Genomic DNA, 19,619 nt, shown 5'->3' with positions numbered 1-19,619 from the left:
TTGTTTTTATATATCTGGTGTCCCCATATTTGTGTATCTTCAAATTCCCCCATAAAATTATTAGCGAACGCCAGTGCTACCCGCGTCCCCATCGCGGTTCCAGTGCGCTGATATGAGGCATGCGGCTCTTATCTGAGGTCTGATTGGGGGTCATTCACATTGGGGTCTGAGCTGAGGTCTGATTGGGGGTTTGATCTGAGGTCTTATTGGAGTCTTATTAACATTGGGGGTCTTATTGGGGCTGTCAGCTGAGGTTTGATTAACATTCTGGGTCTGATTAGTGGTCTAACCTGATGTGTAATTAAAAATATTTTTTTCTTATTGGCCCCCTCTTAAACCTAGGTGCGTCTTATAGGGTGAAAAATACGGTACTACCTGTTTTGTGCCATAATAGCCACCATAAAATTCTAGCCATGGCAGTGTGCACCTGCTTATTGGGATGTGCTGACTGACCCCATTTTCTTTGCAGTTTGTACTGGAGGTGTGGCTGACTCCATTTAGTCTTGCACCCCTGACCAGCCTTTCTTCCCCATAGGCTGATTTTAATCAGTGTAAGTATAAAGCTGTAGCCAGCTCTCCATTCATTGGAAACCTTTTGGCACCAGGACAGGTATAGAGTGGGCTTAGCATGCATGTTGGTACCTGCATTCCCTGGATTTAATGGAGGCCTATACAGCACCAAAAATGGTAAGACAGAGTGGACCCAGCAGTGGACCCAGCAGAGACCCAGAGTGGACCCAGCAGAGTGGAACCTGCACTCCCTAAATTTTATGGTGGCCATTATTGCACATAACAGGTAGTATTTAGTGTTAGGTTCCCGTCTTACAGAGATCGCCTTGACCTGTGGCAGACGGGACCAAATAATTTTGTACAAAATGTATTTGCCAAGAATCTCAAATTTTTAAAAGAAGCGTAGCATTAGCACCATAATATTTATTATAACTATCGCAGTATTGTACTTTATTTGGTTTGCAGAGAGCTGTTGCATTGTATTTTTTTTCTTCGTGTTTCTAGCCATGGCAGCGCGCACCTGCACATTGGGATGAGCCCCTCTTTCTTGCTTTTGTTCAACTGTTGTCACATTCTTAGTTAATTTGTTACATTACTGATTTGGTTACTGTACACTATGGCCAATAGACAGTGCCTGGGCCCTCCAAAGGAATGGGCAGTGGCAAACATGTTGCTGTATCCACAAGTAGAAGTAGAGGAAAAGGGGGTTGGTAGCAGCCACAGCAACAGGCTATAGCTTCCACTGTCATCCAGCAGTCACTATCTGCTCCTCGGGAGACTAGCTGTGCGGACCACACTAGCAGTGCACGGGTTCATAAAATCAGCAGCAGGCAGGCATCACACAGTGGTGGAGGGAAAATGCCATTCTCGTCAGTGTGTTTTCACTAAGTTGCTGGGGGAAGTTAGCATGGCGGTATGCAGGATGTGTGGGCAGAAGGTGAGGCACGGCCAGGGTGCTAATGTTGGCACGACAGCCCTGCTTCAACAAATGGAGCATTACTATAAAGTGAAAACTGTGCCACTCGTAAAGTGTTTCAGCCAGGGCTTGACAACGTCAGAAGAAGGAAGCTGTCATTCCTTGACCTCAACTTCTATGTCATCTATTGCTCCTGATATTTCTCCTCGTCATTTGTTTCGACAGCTATCAATCGCTACGGCGATTTCAAAAAGACAACAGTATGAATGCACTCATCCAACATCAAATTGAATAAACCGCAGCACTCAAATAAAGTAGTGAATATTATTTATTCTATCCAATCATCCAAATTTTTAACAAGGAGCCATTTGGCCAACGTTTAGTTTATTTTTTTGCTTTACTTTACTGAAGGGTGCTGTATGCTTTTCTTTAAACAGAAGGGATTAGCTATGAATCTTGGTGCCCTGCACAGTGATACACAGTGATACATTATACCTGTAATACTGATGGCACAGCACCTACAGAGGGATTAACTATGAATGTGCAGTTTAAGTTTCAAGCCTTCACACTGGGATTGGGCCACCAAGTGGGATGATTAGGATTAGATAGAGTGGCCTGGGAATACCTGATTTATAGCGATTTATGAGAAATTAATTTGTAACAAATCAAAGTTTGGGGAATCTGCTGAATTGATTTATTATTTTTTAAACTTCGCTCATCTCTAATAATGATAAAAGCATTGAGGATGATATCAGAAAGAAAAATAAATATGAAATAAAATGTATTTTTACCTGGACATACAATCGACTGATCCGGAGAAGCTGGAAAAAACAAACAATAGCAATTTATTTTCAGAACATGGTAGTAATAATAATAATAATTATAATAATAATATGCATTTTTATCTGGGTGACAATTTGGGGAAGCAGGAAAAGAGTGGATGAGATGTATATTATGAATTATTATTAATTTTAGTCTCTTCCATTTTCTGTTCCATTCCCCTTCCTTTCCCCTAACCTTCTTTACTTTACCTACTTTCCTTTCAATTTCTTTTCCATTTGCCTCTTTTTTTCCTTCTAACCTCCTTTTCCTTCATCTCCTTCCCTCTTCTATTACTTTTCTCTTTTTTAGCATTTACTTTCCCTTTCTTTATCCTCTACCCCTCCTCTTTACCTTTTTCATTTCCTTGTTTATCTACCCTTTTACCTCTTTTCCTTTCAACTTCTTTTCACCCTTTATTTTTACTTTCTCTTTCCCAAGTTCTTCAAGTAATCACCTTTTCTTCCTTCCTTTCTTTTTCCCTTCTCTTCAACTTCTTTCCCTTCACCTTTTTTAATCCCTTTTATCCATTCTTCTTTATATTCTCCTCCTTTATTTCCTTTCCTTTATTTAATCCACCTTCACTTTTTCCATTGCCTTCAACTTTTCTTTTCCCTTTCTCTTCACCTTCTTTACCTTAACCCTTTTCCTTTCTTTTTTTCCATCTCTTCACCTTTTTTTTTGTCTCCTTTCTCTTCACCTAATTTGCCTTCCCATTTTCTTTTTTCCCCATTCTCTTTATATCCGTTCACTTCACCTTTTTTCCTTTCTTTTTCCATTTTCTTTCCCTCCATTACAACACTCTCCCATTCTTTTCATATATTCACCATTAGTAAAGAGGACCTGGAGGGACATTTCAGTACTTTAGGATAAATTTTGGGGTAGCAAACAGAAAACTTACCTTGAACCATTAGTCTAATGCTCCTACTGGTGGTTACATTACTTTCAAATGTCACTTTACAGGTAAGTAAAGACTGATTATGCTCAATCCATGGAATAAAGGTGAGACTGGCGTGATGTGTCATTGTACCATCTTCATTCCTTTCCATATATCTCTGTGTTACTCCAGATATTTCATCTTTTCCTTCCCATGTGATAAGTGGAGATTTCCCAGAACATCTTCCAGGATTTGTGCAATCGAGAGTTACCTCCTCACCAGCAGTAATCCTTCCCACAGGAGATATCTTCGGTTTATCTGATAAATCTTTCAACAGAAGACATTTTATTATAGAGATTGAGAGTAAATACTTCTTACTAAGGATGAACACATTTCTTGAAGTTTGTTTTGTTCCAATTTGCCCAAATCAGCAAAGAAATTTGATTTGAGTATGAGTTTATTCTACCAGAATTAAAAGTAAGTTTAATGAGTGGTGAAAAAGAGGAATGAGAACAGTCTCTCTCTCTCTCTCTCTCTCTCTCTCTCTCTCTCTCTCTCTCTCTCTCTCTCTCTCTCTTTCTCTTTCTCTTTCTCTATCTCTTTCACAATTTTCTGGAAGAAATTCTGACAAATTCAAACATGGGTAGACTTTTCATTTTATAGAACTGATTTAATCATCTCTACTTCAGATCAATTTGTGTTGACATTTCTAAAGCAGACCTATGTCCCCCCATGTTCCAGAGAACTAATATATCACGTATAGGGTGTAGCTATATGAGATGCAGAGAAGACAGCCACTCCCAGAAACTTGTGCCCCTCAGGGCCAAAAATAGTATAAATGGCACATGGTAGGTGGGAAGCTTCGCATTTTGCCTCCACCTAAAGGCTGATCCTGCATTCAGGGTCCCTTCTATCTTCTACCTACTTTCATATTAAGCTACCAAAATGCACATTGCCAAGCAGCCAGGGACAGATGGAAGGGAGTATGGCTACAAGACCTGGCTGCACAAGGATTATTTGTAGTCTGTAATCAAGGAGACACATAGTTCCAAATAGGGGCTGTATACAAAACATTGTAAAATCTTCATATTTAAGGCTATTTGAAATGTAAAAATACCTACAGGATAGTCTGGATTTGTGGCCTGGCAGATAACAAGTTAACTGCGTATGCGCCAGTATGTAAGTGAATAGCACATAAGCAGAAATACAGGGCCAAGTGAGATTACGTCTCTACCGCATGGAGAAAGGAGAAGGGCTTGTATGCACGGAAAGCACTGACCTGGTGGCACCAAATGCCTAACAAATTGATTTGTTGGAAACTTAATTCGATTTGATTGGGTAGAATTTTTCCAGAGAGTGAAAATGAACCAAATAGAAAGGAATTTTAGAAAATTCACCCATCTCTCCTGAATTTTCATATTGAAAGAAATAGATCGAGAAAAGAAAAGAAGCATTATACTCAGGTGAAGTAAACCTATGTGTCGATGGCCTCCATTCAAGTATTTTAGGTTGGTCATTCATACGGGGTTGACAAATTTGCTGAAATGACTTCATTTTTTCCAAACTCTAGATCAATGCACAGATCAGAAAAAAGGACAGAGGTATCAAAAACAAGTCCAAACGTATTCTTGGGAGGTCTGAAAGAAATGGTAGCACTACAGGTGTGATCTGCATCTTACCATTGAGGGCTCCATGTGCTATACACAATACATGCATTTCTGTCCCAGACGACAAGCCGCTCCACACCAGGCGCATCACTACCGGTAGCTTAGGACATACGGAGCAATTTACAGGGAACCTGTCATGTTAAGCATGGTATCTGAGCTGAAGTCAGCATGTTATAGAGCAGAAGGAACTGAGCCAATTCATATGTATAGCTTTATGGGGAAAGATTAAGAATAACTTGTAATTATATTATTTACTATACATATATATTCTCATTCTGGACTTGAAGTCAATGAGGCAGTCTTATCAATGGCTGACAGCCTGCCCTCAATGATAAGACCACCTCCTTTACTTCAAAGACCAGAATGAACAGAAATATAAATGAATAAATTACAGGTTATACAGAATATTTCCCCATAATACTACATATTAATCTGCTCAGCTCCTCCTGCTCTATAAGGTGCTGCCTGCAGATTATTTTCCATTTTCATGGCGATGGGTTCCCCTTAAATCTACAACACAATAAATCTTGATGGCAAGAAAAGTTTCTCATCTGACTTAACTGGTGCCAAGGTTCTGCATTTCACCAAATAGACAAATGTAGAGAAATGGTAGTTCTGAGGATCGGACCACTTGAATTTACTTACCAGTTACCTTAACATTGACCAGTGAGCTCCCATAATTATAATTTATAGAATTATTAATACTGTCTTCAAACCGAAAGTAATACGTGCCAGCATCTTCTCTCCTGGCATCAGTTATAGTCAATGTGCAGTCTCCATTATCCGTATTTCCCGTCAGATGGAAGTTTTGCTTTAGGACGCTCCTGGATTTGACATTAGTGGCTACAACTTGAAATGGAAGTATGGGACTCTTGAGCCAGAATCCCCTGGAATTCCTGAATCCACTTCTAGAGCTGGCAATAAAAGTGCAAGGAATGGTGACACAGAGCGACTCCTGGACAGAGAAGCTAGAATTAACAAAAATGGAGTAACCAGGAAGCTCTGCACACAGGATACCTGTAGAAAAAAAGGAGAACATTGTGCTGAAGAATGTGGTATCCATGAAAATGATCTAAAGGAGATCTTACATATATTCTAGAATGTTCCTGACACTGTACGGTATTGTCCCGCTTTTTGGTGGGAGGGAAACACCACACCGAGCATAGGAGAGAAAGGGGAACAGGGAATAATGCCTGAGAACTAGGGAAGGAAGATGGACACCTCAGAGTTAAAACCCTAACCAAAATCTTGACTGACTACCAGTATGAACAGACCCCAGAGGTAGGTGTGTTCATACACAGGAATACCTAGAGTCCTATCTAGCCCTATAGTACCCTGGTACTAATGGCAGGGACGAGAATACTTGTTCCTCCAAAAAGAAGGACCAACAGGCTTAATACAAACAATAGGGAAAAGCAACACACAGAACCCAAACAAAATACAAAAGGGAAAGGAAAGACTTAACTTCAAATGGGCTATGGAAGCACCAGGAACTCAGCTGAGATCCAACTACAAACTATCGACAGAAGCTATAAACCGTAGAGCATTGTGGGAGAAGCAACTATAAATAAGGAAAGTTAAATGACCACATTAGCAACACCTGGAGGCAAGGGGTGTGACCATTACCAGAAACAACACAGACGCCTATTTATCCACAAGGAAAACCTGTCAGATCAGACCATGTGTTGCCAGTCTCACAGATCTCCTGCCGCTCACTGTGGCCGGGACGTCCATTTGCAGCCATTAAGAACAAATGTGAATGTTATGTCAATCAATTTGTCTCCCATTTTGTCCCTGAATCTTTTCTCATAAAACTATACATATATCAATCTGCTCAGCTCCTCCTTCTCTATCACATGCTGCCCCCGGCGCAGAAACCATGTTTAACATGACAAGTTTCCTTTAAAGGGGTTGTCCAGGCTACAAATGCTGATGAACTTGTACGCTGTGTCGTGACCGTGCCTGGGTACTGCAGCTCTGCTCCCATTCAAGTGAATTGGTGTTAAGCTGTGGTATGCTGGTGCCAGAAACACTCTGCTTCCACTTTATACAGTCTGTCTAGTTTCCAATGTCATGGCTGACTACTACAGATCGGGTTGTCGGAGCCCTACCAATTTTTTTTTTTTTTTACAGGGAAATGGCTAGCAGCCATATATACCCCAGCAATCACACTGTTTATTTTATATTTAACTGTCCTCCATAACAGTTACCTCCACAGCACCCAACCCCCTTAAATGTTACTTCTACAGCACACCTCCCCTTTAACAGTGATCCCCTTAACAATGACCTATGACAGGTTGTTATGGAAACCTAGTGTAAAACTATATGTATGTCAGTGAAGTGAAGACTGAAGGACCTTCAGGCTTCTATTGGCTAATAAGCGTCACGTGATGGTGTCATATTTGCATTTTTTTGGCAATATCTCTAGAACCATAAATCCTAGTGAGACCTTTATGAAAATCTTCCCAGACACCCGATGTACCTATGTGCCAAATTTGGTGTCCAATGGTTCATGGGTTTGCATGCCTATAGAGGACAGACAAACATTGATTTGTATAATATAGATATTGGTAACTGTATCCCCCTTGTGTCAAGTTGTTGTGTCAGATATTGTAGAGTGACTCTTTCCCATTTCATCTGAATGGGGCTAAGCTGAAATACCATTGATAATAAAGCCCAAATCTGGAAAATAAATAAAACATTTAGTAAAAAATACATTTGCCTTCAGAATCCTTCAAGAATAATTTTTAGATATGCTCTTCAGATACACATAGAGGTGTTCACTTTGGCATCAGCTGCAGGATAGTGCTGGATCTCCAAGCTCCAGTGGACAACACTGGTAACCCTACTATCTCTTCGAAGGGCTAGTAACAAACCCCATTTTCAGCCTCATTACTCACAAAGGAAAATGTAAAACAAGTTAAAGGCAAGGCTTTTGGTATTTAAAAGAAAATCACTTACTTTTCCAAAGTAGAAGAAGGACAATAGAAAGATGGAACCACATGCTGAAGCCCTTTATCTGCCTCTTCCTGATACTGAGATGACCACTGCTTAGTGTAAGAACGGTCTTTCTCCTAGAAATAAAATTTCTTACTGTCTTTATCAACTTCTCCTTTTATTTCTTTCCTGTTATGTGAACTTACATTTCTGCATTTCATTTAGATCTAGCCTATTGCATGTATCGCTTACATCAGCTATTGTGTCCTACCTAGTCTCATCAGGTATATGTTTTTAATACTTGTCCAGTAAACTTTTCTTTACAACAACAGAAGACTCATTTTTGCAATGGTCATTAGAACTTTTTTGATTCCCTCCTTCTAGGAGTATCTAAAATGTTCTCTTATAGGTTGTTTTCACGTATGAATTTTGTTAATATTTTTATATTCATTCCATGATAGCACAACAACCTCTTCCTTCTATATAACGAAGAACTATAATAGTAGGCATAGCGGTTAAGATGGTAATATGGTCTATATTATAGAGAAAACTACTCTATGAGGTCAATTGTCACTGCAATATCACACTATTTTATAGGTATTGTTGTTACGCCACTCGTAACACCACACTTTTCCAACACTTGCCTTATGATCAGAGTTATGCCCCTATGAAAACTGGTTACAGCAGCCCTGTCCTCTCCTGCATGTCAGGTTAGCATGGCAAACAACACTATTATGATGATGGTCCTGACAGCTTATACAAAGGGAAGTTTCACCTTACCACCATGCCTACAGATTAGGGTATATATCTTGCTTGGCTCTGTTTATGATCATTTTAACACTCCTTTGATTAGTCACCTGGTATCAATTATCCTAATCCTGACTGTAACCTCTGGCTCAACCTATGACTATGTCTTGATCTGCCTTCTGGCTTGTCATATTGTTAGGGAGTTCTAAGGTCACCATCTGACCACAACCAGTGAACCTCAAAACTGCCACTAGTCAAAACTGCCACTCAGGGTGATAGGAAGCTCAGGCTACCCTAGGTTCTTCATCAGAGTCTGCCAAAAGGCCTGATGTACTTTGTGGCTAGGGACCCAGATTACATCTGCAGAGTTGGCAGTAGAAAACTGGGTTGGGCACATTGCAGACCTACCAGAAGGACCAGAGAGGTACAAAGAAAATTCAACAAGCAGGGGAGACAGATATGGCCCATGTGGTAAACAAAAGTTTAATCCAGAGGCAAGCCAATACAAGCAGGGACAGTAAACACAGAGTTAATCCAGAAACAAGACAGTAGTCAGTTCACCAGAAGAGTCATTAAACAGGAGTAGGATATCACACAGTATAGATCCAGAATTCAACACAATCACAGGCAGAGATTTAGGATCACAACCTGGTTTAAATCCCCCACCAAGCCTTCAGATTAGATGCTGAGCCAGAGACCTAATTGATTATGCATCTTCTCTCCCTGATAGGCTGATCAGCCAGAGTTTGGCTGGTATGCATGGTAACTTCCCCGGAATTAACCATCTCCTGATTTCCTCCAGTGCAACTCGATATACTGGAGTAATGGCTGCTGAGTGGAGAGGAAGGCATTGCAGGATAGCGACTAGGTAAATTCTCAACATATATCCTGACCACATTCCCAGCTGGCTACATTCCTGTCTACCTGCCACCAATCTATTCCTATTCTGGGGACCATGCCATGAAATAAAAAGAACAGAAAAGGGTAAATAATGGGGACTCTACAAATCAGTCTAGCAAGTGTCAAAATAATGTCAGCTTCCACTGAAGTAAGAGACGTACGAATAGCTTTGCGGTTGTGTGTGCATCATTAACATGTAGCTAAAGTGAAACAAATTGGTTGAACCAGTAGTTCCACACCCACTGATCGTTACTAGTGTTGATCACGAATATTCAAATTGCTAATTTTTATCGCGAATATAGGGACTTTGAAAATTCGCAAATATTTAGAATATAGAGATATATATTCGTAATTTTCGAATATTCAAGTTTTTTATAGCAAATTTTTGTAATGCAAATTTTTATCGCAAATTTTTCAATTGGCGTGTAACATGAGAATTTGCATATTACACGATCATTACCTTGTCAGCTTTTCAAGTAAAAAAAATCATAGAATATAATGAATATTCGAATTGGTGAATATTCGGCGAATATTCTACAAAATATTCTCGAAATATCGCAAATTCGAATATGACCCCTCCCTCTCATCGCTAAACACTACTAAGGATTTGTGGACATTAGAATGCAATGCATTAGAAGCAAATGTCAAGTAATTATCAAGCAATTATCAAGTAAAGCCCCTTATAGGGTTGTTTTGCCTTCTTCTGGCTCAACACTACAGAAATATGGGTAAAACTTAATAAACTTATAGTTTTTCTCAGTCTTAGAATTTTTTTTATCATATCAGTTAGGCCTCATGCGGCCTGGATGCGGACCCATTTACTTCAATGGGGCCGCAAAAGATGCGGACAGCACATGGAGTTGCTCTGTTCCATGGTCCGCAAAAAAAATATAACCTGTCCTATTCTTGACCTGTCCTATTCAAGAATAGGCAGTTATATCAATGGCAGATTGCGGAACGCACACGAACGCCATCCGTGTTTTGCGGATCCGCAATTTGCGGACCGCAAAACAGACAACGGTCGTGTGCATGAGGCCTTATTCAATCATTCCGAGATTATTTTGAGAGCACTGTCCCATTAATATGGCCATAGGGATATGGTAAGGACCACAAGGTTTAGAGGAATCATAGATACCTACAAGAAAAGGTCCCAATTGGCCCCACCCCACACAGAAAGCATTACAAAGTTCTGGTCTGATTGATATCATAACCCATAAATGGATGTCACAAGAGCATAGGGAGTGTGTGGAGTAGGCTCAGGAGCTCAGTGGATGTCAGCGGTGTTATACCACATACAGTCACCTACAATGGCTGCCCATTTAACTTCTCAGATCCTGCATCTGAGTAGTTAGACACAGTGGCTGTCACGGCAGCTGGGGACCTAGTCAATGTGCCACAGACTGCTATGTTAGTAACTTAATTGCGCCCTGACTTTGGTAGAGTATAATAGGATATTAAAAGCATATGTCAGCAGGTTTGTCTCTATGACACCTGCTGACCTGTTACATGTGCACTTGGTAGCTGAAGGCATCTTTGTTGGTCCCATCTTCATATGTACAGTCGTGGCCAAACGTTTTGAGAATTACATAAATATTGAAAATTGGAAAAGTTGCAACAACAGTTTGGTGAAGAACAATGCATTTTCCAGCACGATGGAGCACCGTGCCATAAGGCAAAAGTGATAACTAAGTGGCTCGGGGACCAAAACGTTGACATTTTGGGTCCATGGCCTGGAAACTCTCCAGATCTTAATCCCATTGAGAACTTGTGGTCAATCCTCAAGAGACGGGTGGAAAAACAAAAACCCAATAATTCTGACAAACTCCAAGAAGTGATTATGAAAGAATGGGTTGCTATCGGTAAGGAATTGGCCCAGAAGTTGATTGAGAGCATGCCCAGTCGAATTGCAGAGGTCCTGAAAAAGAAGGGCCAACACTGCAAATACTGACTCTTTGCATAAATGTCATGTAATTGTCGATAAAAGCCTTTGAAACGTATGAAGTGCGTGTAATTATATTTCACTACATCACAGAAACAACTGAAACAAAGATCTAAAAGCAGTTTAACAGCAAACTTTGTGAAAACTAATATTTGTGTCATTCTCAAAACTTTTGGCCACGACTGTACCTGCATTGCTGAGAACAATGATGTTTTTATATATGCAAATGAATCTCTACGAGCTACTGGGTTATTCTTCTGAGCAATGCAAACACACATGCAACATTTCAGCCAGTTTCATATGTCCAAATCTGCTGACAGATGCCCTTAAAGGGTTTTTCCCAACTCAGACAATGAGGGCATATCGCTAGGATATGCCCTCATTGTCTGATAGATGCAGGACCCTAAAAGTTGTGAAGGGCATGTGCAGTTGCCCTCCATTAATTTATATGGGACCACCAAAAATAACCCAGCGCTGGCTCGGCTTTTTCCGTTGGCCCCATAGAAATGAATGGGAGCAGTGGCCGTGCAAGCGCGGTGTGCTCTGATTTGCTGCTACAGGGAGAGAGGGATCCGCATCTATCAAACAATGGGGACATATCCTAGTGATATGCCCCCATTGTCTCAGATGGGAATACCCCTTTAATAAAATCTTAATGCACTGCAATACAGATGTATTTCTTTGCATTTTTGAAGCAATGAAGAGATTGTGTCAGAAGTATTCAGAATATGGTGGCATAAACCAATATTTTAAAAAAAAGGTATTTAATCTTTTAAAAGTAGTTAAACAGTAAACAAATATAAATTTGATATCACTATAATAGTGACCCCCAGAAAAAAAAAAATTTATGTAATCTTTATAGTGAACACTGTTATGGCAGAATTGCATTTTTTCCCATTCCATGGCACAAATTACCATATTGAATGCCCATTGTATTTGTTGATTGCGTCACAGGCAGAGGGGGGTTTGTGTACATTAGTGTCTAACTGTACAATACTGTGTTGATTGGCTGTTCTGACTTTGTGTCCTGTGCTCCACAAGGTCCACGTGGGTGGTAACCTTATGGGGAAATGCTTTATAAGGAAATGCCTTTGTGCTCATTAAACAGACCTGCTTTACCCCTTTATAAAGTCTTGGCTCATGTTTGGGGGATAGGATAACTACACTCTTGGGGATTGCTATATCACAATACTCCCCTGAGTATAAGCTCTTGTAAGAGCTTGTTCCTGGTTCCTGCTCTCTGGATGTAGGAGAGGTTCGCCCACTGGAAGCTGAAGCCCAGTCTTGGGTCCAGTGTGGTGGAGGACGGCGAGACCCCAAACAAGCTGCAGCTGTTCGTGGGGTCTGTGGTGGTTGCGGTGTCAAGTAAAGTGTATGGAGCCCTCAGGAAGCACTAGGAGCATCCATTAACGGAGGTACCCAGTCAGGGTGCCAGGAAATCCATTACACTGGGTCACATGCCCTGCTGCAGCCAATGACTGGCCTCGGCATGATGTGTCCACAAGCAGCATGTGACTCAGCAGTGACGTCCCTATTGTGGACACGTCACCACTAAGACTAGTTGTTGGCTTCAGCGGCGCACCCAGCCCCGTCCATGCAGGAGTTGACAAATTGGAACTGGAAGTCCTGTGAAGACAACCTGGGAGCCAGACTGGAGCATCAAGGATCAAGTAAGTAACAATTTCCAAGGTATTCCGGTTGGAGAGGGGGTTTAAAAAAAAAGAACTACCCCTTTAAAGTTGAAGCAAATTCATTATACAACATGGAACCTCCTGAAGAATATGGAACATGGCACTCACCAACCGTTAAAAATATTTCCTTTATTAGAGCGTCAGGTTGTCCAAGATGTGACCAAAGATCAGAGTGATGGCCATTTTATACTATCTGCAATTCGTCTGGCCCTTAATTAACATGATTACTAATATTAGAAAACATAAAATGTTGCAAAATATGCAACTTAACATGAATATAAAAGGTTAAACAACTCCAACTCTATAAGAAGAGTCACATGAAACATTTTAGTCTACAAAAACAATCTTTTCTATAATTTCAACCAATTGGTCCCAGACTTTTCGTTTCTATAATTACTTCTGTAATTCCCTAAGTCTATCTCCTCCATTCTTACAGTAGGTAGCTGAGCCTGTTTTAATACCATGGACATCATGTATGTGCTGTTTCCACTGTGAACACTACACATGTGCCTAAAGAGTTTAGATGCTCTCACTTTGTTCTCAGAGAGCACACATACATCGGACATCTTTTAAATTTGGCGTAAACTATGCCAATGCATACTCATATAACACTGACTTCATATATTACCCTCATGATAAATTCCCCTCCTCCTCCCTCAGTATCTTTAAATTTGTATATAGTGAGCTCCGAATTGTATTGTGAATAGGAATTATTTAACATTTACTAGATCATTTAAAATAAATGCCACTTAGTGAGAAACATAAAGGACAAACACCTCCGCTGTAGTATAGACAAATAAAGGATGGATCTTACCCCGTTTGATAAATTCCACAGCCTGTGGAGGACGGTTCAGGTAGTGGGTGGACCACCAAAACCTGTGTGGTCAGGTGCTGATGTCTGTAGGCGGTATGGCACTCCTATATAGCCCTGGTATGTCTTTCCTACCTACATATAGGCGGGGGGCTACTTGAGCAACTGCCTAACACACATGGAGCACCCGCCCCGACAGGGGCGACCCCATACCGATCCTGTCCCTCAGTATGGGCCTTGTGCTATTATTCCCTAATACAAACCCTACATGCCATGTTTCGGTCCTAGACTCCAGACCTCCTCAGGGGTTTCATAGATGTATTCGGGGGTAACTAAAAGTAAATTAACAAACACACACTAAGTATAAGTCTCATATATAAAACTGAGTTGCCAATGTTCATAAATTTATGAACATTGGCAACTCAGTTTTATATATGAGACTTATACTTAGTGTGTGTTTGTTAATTTACTTTTAGTTACCCCCGAATACATCTATGAAACCCCTGAGGAGGTCTGGAGTCTAGGACCGAAACATGGCATGTAGGGTTTGTATTAGGGAATAATAGCACAAGGCCCATACTGAGGGACAGGATCGGTATGGGGTCGCCCCTGTCGGGGCGGGTGCTCCATGTGTGTTAGGCAGTTGCTCAAGTAGCCCCCCGCCTATATGTAGGTAGGAAAGACATACCAGGGCTATATAGGAGTGCCATACCGCCTACAGACATCAGCACCTGACCACACAGGTTTTGGTGGTCCACCCACTACCTGAACCGTCCTCCACAGGCTGTGGAATTTATCAAACGGGGTAAGATCCATCCTTTATTTGTCTATACTACAGCGGAGGTGTTTGTCCTTTATGTTTCTCACTAAGTGGCATTTATTTTAAATGATCTAGTAAATGTTATGTTTTAAATAATTCCTATTCACAATACAATTCAGTTATTTTTGGGTGTGAACATATACCGCAAACGCATCTTCACAGTGTGTTGGTATAATAATACCGTGTATATAGTGAGCTCCCTCTAGTGGTGGCTGTAGGCAGCTTCCATTACAGTGTTAGATCTAGGCAGTGAGCTCCCACTAGTGGTGGATGCTGGCAGCTTCCATTACAGTGTTAGATCTAGGCAGTGAGCTCCCACTAGTGGTGGCTGCTGGCAGCTTCTTTCATAGTGTTAGATGTATGATGTGCAGTTAGCGCCTCTAGTGGTGGCTGCAGGAAGCTTTTATGACAGTGTTAGATGTTGGCAGTGAGCTGCCTCTATGGTGGCTATTCCATAGTGTTGAATATATGCAATGAGCTCCTTCTAGTGGCGGTTGCAGGCAGCTTCCATGTCAGTGTTAGATGTATGAAACGATCTCCTTCTAGTGGTGGTTGCAGGCAGCTGGAAGCTTTTAACACATTTAGATGTACAGTATGCAGGGAGCTCCCTCTAGTGGCGGTTGCAGGCAGCTTCCATGTCAGTGTTAGATGTATGCAATGAGCTCCTTCTAGTGGTGGCAGCTGGAAGCTTTTATCACAGTTAGATGTACAGTATGCAGGGAGCTCCCTCTAGTGGTGGCTGCAGACAGCTTGTAAGATAAAATCAGTGATAGTTCATTGCTGGACAACTACCCACAATGAGGCCTATAGCAGTACCTCTGTCTCTATGGTAGGTATACCACTTGTACAGATTATATAGCAGATTAGCTATAAGGCAGATTTTATGATTTGTAGGAGATTGCTAAACCTTTCCTTCAGACTCATTGCAATAGTTTCCTGTTAGAAGTTGATGTTGAAATTCATGAGGCAACCAAGTAAACAATATATGTAGATGCTCGTTGGTCAGTCCATTTAAAAAAAAATTTAATATGACTGTAGAATTACAACATAACGAACTCAGAAGAAAAGTAAAGGTTTAGAATAATCAGTCTAAACATGTGTTGAAACATACATGTGCCATATGAGAGGTAACATAAAAAATGGGTACATGGTATGGAGTCCCTATGCAACACAGATGTTCACTTCTTATCTTGCCTATTGGATAAATATATATCAAGATGTGTGAGACAAGATTACCGACTATGGAGGGGGGGGGGATGCAATAATGGTTGTGAAGTGCACTGCAGCATATTAAGGGCTTTGGTAGCATGTTGTGATACTGTCTTGAATTGGTATCATATTGGAAGTCTTAACCATGACAATGTTGTCCTCCAGTTTTATGAACTCATGGATCTCCATTCTGTGCAATTTAGAACATTGTAGGAGGTGATTTCTAGTGTAGATTTGTCACGGCTGTTTAAGGGTAACCAGAGCATACACAGTAAGAAGAGCTACTGACCGGACCCAAACTAGGGAAGAGGAAGGGTGACCCCTGTCAGACCCTCAACACTCTCCCTATGCTGCTAAAGCACATGCCCGGATCCAAATGGTGGAACGAGGCATGCCCGCGTACCTTAGACTGATGAGCCCTGTAACCCCTACAATAGTGGAAGGGGCACGGCCACCGATGCCCTGCTCAGAATATGGAGGGAACCGTGGCCACCTCAGATCCAGTCAGGAAATCACCAGGTACACAACAAAGTCTGCACACTTAGCTGATGGAGCTGCAGCCGCAGAGAAGAAGGATCCAAGGGCCGCTGACAATATCCGGAGTGCTTGCAGCAGCAGAACACAGGTCCAGAGAACTAGTAGCTAAAGAAGTGAAGATTAGTGATGAGCGGCAGGGGTCATATTCGAATTCGCGATATTTCGCGAATATTTTTTAGAATATTCGTTGAATATTCAAAAATTCGCGATTTTTTTTCTTGAAAAAAATCGGCAAGGTAATGATTGTGTAATATGCGAATTTTCGTAATTTTAATTTTCGGATTCGAATTTTTATTGCGAATTTTTCAATTTACAACTATTAGACAACGAAGATTATAGCACTATATTAGCTAAATTGCTCTATATTAAATTTTTTGAATATTCGCTATATTGCTATAACAGTTTTTTCGAATATTCGTAATATATAGCAATATAGCGAATATTCGAAAAAACTAATATAGAGCAATTTAGCTAATATAGTGCTAGAATCTTTTTTTTATAGTTGTAATTTTTTTTCCAATGTGAACTTCAGATGAGAAAAAAATTTACAACTATTAGACAAAGAAGATTATAGCACTATATTAGCTAAATTGCTCTATATTCGTTTTTTTTCGAATATTCGCTATATTGCTATAACTTAGTTTTTCTGAATATTTGTAATATTCTAAAACAAGAATATATAGCAATATAGCGAATATTCGAAAAAACGAATATAGAGCAATTTAGCTAATAGTGTTATAATCTTCTTTGTCTAAAAGTTGAAAAATTCGCAATAAAAATTTGAATCCGAAAATTCCAATTACGAAAATTCGCATATTAAACAATCATTACCTTGCCGATTTTTTCAAGAAAAAAAAATCGTGCATTTTCGAATATGACCCCTGCAGCTCATCACTACTCCTAAAGTCAAGTATATTGCAGCCTTATTATTGGCCCACAAGCTAGAAGCAGGAAGGGATCATGTGTACTGATAATAAAAAAAAAAAAAAAAAAAATCGGGAAAAAAAAATCGGGAAAAAAAAATCGGGGAAAAAAATCGAATATTCGAAATTACGAATATATATAACTATATTCGAAATATTCGCGAATTTTCGAAGTACCTATATTCGTGATAAAAATTCGAAATTCGAATATTCGGGATCAACACTAGTGAAGATACTCAAGGCAGAGCTACAACTGAAAAGAGAAATATAATCCACGCCCTGCAATAGGAGGAGGGGTGATTTAAAGGCAGGGAAATCAAACGCAGGAGAGACAGCTGGGAGTAAAGACCTCATCACAGGGGCGGAGAAACAGAACAGTGAGAACACCTCCAAACTCTAAGTGACATCATCACAGGGGTGGAGACACAGAGCTGTGAGAACGTCTCAAAGCTCTGGTAGTGACAAGATTGGTAGAAACTTGGGTATCTAAAAGCTCTGGAGGTAAAAACTATAAACACATGAAACATTTTGATCTGCCATATGGTGTACCCATCCAGCACAGCAATTCTGAAATCGAAGGCATATGGAGAAATAGTATGGTCCCAAAGACTTCTATTAGCATTACACTATAGATATGAGACATATCTCATGTCCTGCTATGAGATTCTTAAAGGAGAGAGAACATCCAAAAGAAGCATGACGTAGAAGAAAACAATGGTGCCAGACTTGGATCTCATTTTTCAGTCATTGATCATTACATATGGCTACTACATTTACATGTATTTATTTATTTTTAATTTAATATCTTTATTGGAATAAAACAAATACAATTCAAGTTTTAGTACAAAATCAGAATTCAATATTATAATATTTTTCATTCCGCATACACCACCACTTCCCAATCCCCCACCTCCCACCCCTGTGACGTGTCTCACATCTCACTATCACTCAAAGAAAACAGAAGAAAGCAAAAAGGGAAAGCAATGAAAAATATACCATCGAGGCTTAAAAACCTCCAGGCCTCCCATATCTTGATCCACTTCTCTTGAGAATTTCTTTGCTTATATAGGATATTCTCATAGTTTTTAACCTTATTGACCAAATTTATCCAGGTATTCACGTCTGGAGTATATCGTGAAAACCAGAGAGTATTCTGCCTAGAAAGATCTTTTGGTGTTTATTAATACCATTTTAGTTCTGGACAGGACCAAAACATGTGTAGGTGATCCACACCTGGAAAATCACACCACGGGCACCTAGAACTATCTCTTAACCCACATTTGCCATAGGGGCATGACATACAGGGCCATTTTCGTATTTTGGTGCCTCAATTTACAGAATATATTGTGAAGCAAACAACAAATAGGACTAAATAACAAAAAAGGTCAATGAGCATAACTATTCACCACCCTAAAGTTAATACTTTGTAGAGCCACCTTTTGCGGCAATCACAGCTCCAAGTCTCTTTGGATAAGTCTCTATGAGCTTGCCACATCTTACCACTGGGATTTTTGCCCGTTCCTCCTTGCAAAACTGCTCCAGCTCCTTCAAGTTGGATGGTTTGTGCTTGTGAACAGAAATCTTTAAGTCTGACCACATATTTTCTATTGGATTGAGATCTGGGATGTGACTAAACATAGAAACATAGAATGTGTCGGCAGATAAGAACCATTTGGCCCATCTAGGCCATTCCAACACATTTACATGTTTCCCCTTAAACCAGTCAAGTGTTGCTTTAGCCGTGTGTTTGGGGTCATTGTCCTGCTGGAAGGTGAACCTCCGTCCTAGCCTCAAATCACAGAGTGGTATAGGTTTTTCTCAATAATATCCCTGTATTTAGCACCATCCATCCTTCCCTCAGGTCTGACCGGTTTCCCAGTCTCATACCCCCAGCATGATGCTGCCACCACCATGTCTCACTGTGGGGATGGTGTTCTATGGATGATGTGATATGTTGGGTTTGAGCCAGACATAGCGTTTTCTTTGTATAATGTAGAGAGAATCTGGGTCGCACATCCTCATTCCTATACTTCTAATATGACAACTGTATGAAATTTGCAGCATTTCTTTTGATAAAACATGGCTATACAGCACTAGTATCAATCATTTGCTGTGCACTATGAAGAGGCATTAGTACACAGTTTGATCAAAGAGCATAGGCCCACTTACCGCGACAAGGTTGCCTCTTGTTAAGTGGGGACCTACTCTAACCATAGCGCGGCACCGCGCGGCGACCACCGCGCCTCCACACCGCTCCAGCAGGCAACGGGATCCGGCAGCCACACCGCAGCCCTACCGTGTGGCAGAGCCACTTAG

General features: G+C 40.6%; 1 protein-coding gene across 2 annotated transcripts in view; it reads right to left on the bottom strand.

Annotated features, from left to right (window-relative positions):
• Nucleotides 1-7,877, bottom strand: part of LOC122932403 (sialic acid-binding Ig-like lectin 14) — a 49,030-nt gene extending 41,153 nt beyond the window's left edge. For both annotated transcript variants that reach the window (XM_044286785.1, XM_044286792.1), the window contains exons 1-4: nucleotides 7,751-7,877; nucleotides 5,435-5,806; nucleotides 3,147-3,449; nucleotides 2,218-2,247 (exon numbers count right to left, since the gene is read on the bottom strand). In XM_044286785.1, coding sequence (XP_044142720.1) covers nucleotides 2,218-2,247; nucleotides 3,147-3,449; nucleotides 5,435-5,806; nucleotides 7,751-7,793 — 748 coding nt within the window. In that variant the 5' untranslated portion in view covers nucleotides 7,794-7,877. The remainder of the gene's footprint in view (nucleotides 1-2,217; nucleotides 2,248-3,146; nucleotides 3,450-5,434; nucleotides 5,807-7,750) is intronic.
• Between the last annotated feature and the right edge of the window lie 11,742 nt (nucleotides 7,878-19,619).

The sequence above is a fragment of the Bufo gargarizans genome, chromosome 1 (genome assembly GCF_014858855.1).
Source record: "Bufo gargarizans isolate SCDJY-AF-19 chromosome 1, ASM1485885v1, whole genome shotgun sequence".
Lineage (NCBI taxonomy): Eukaryota > Metazoa > Chordata > Amphibia > Anura > Bufonidae > Bufo > Bufo gargarizans.
The sequence above is the reverse complement of the archived record's forward strand: the minus strand, read 5'-3'. Positions and strand labels throughout refer to the sequence as shown.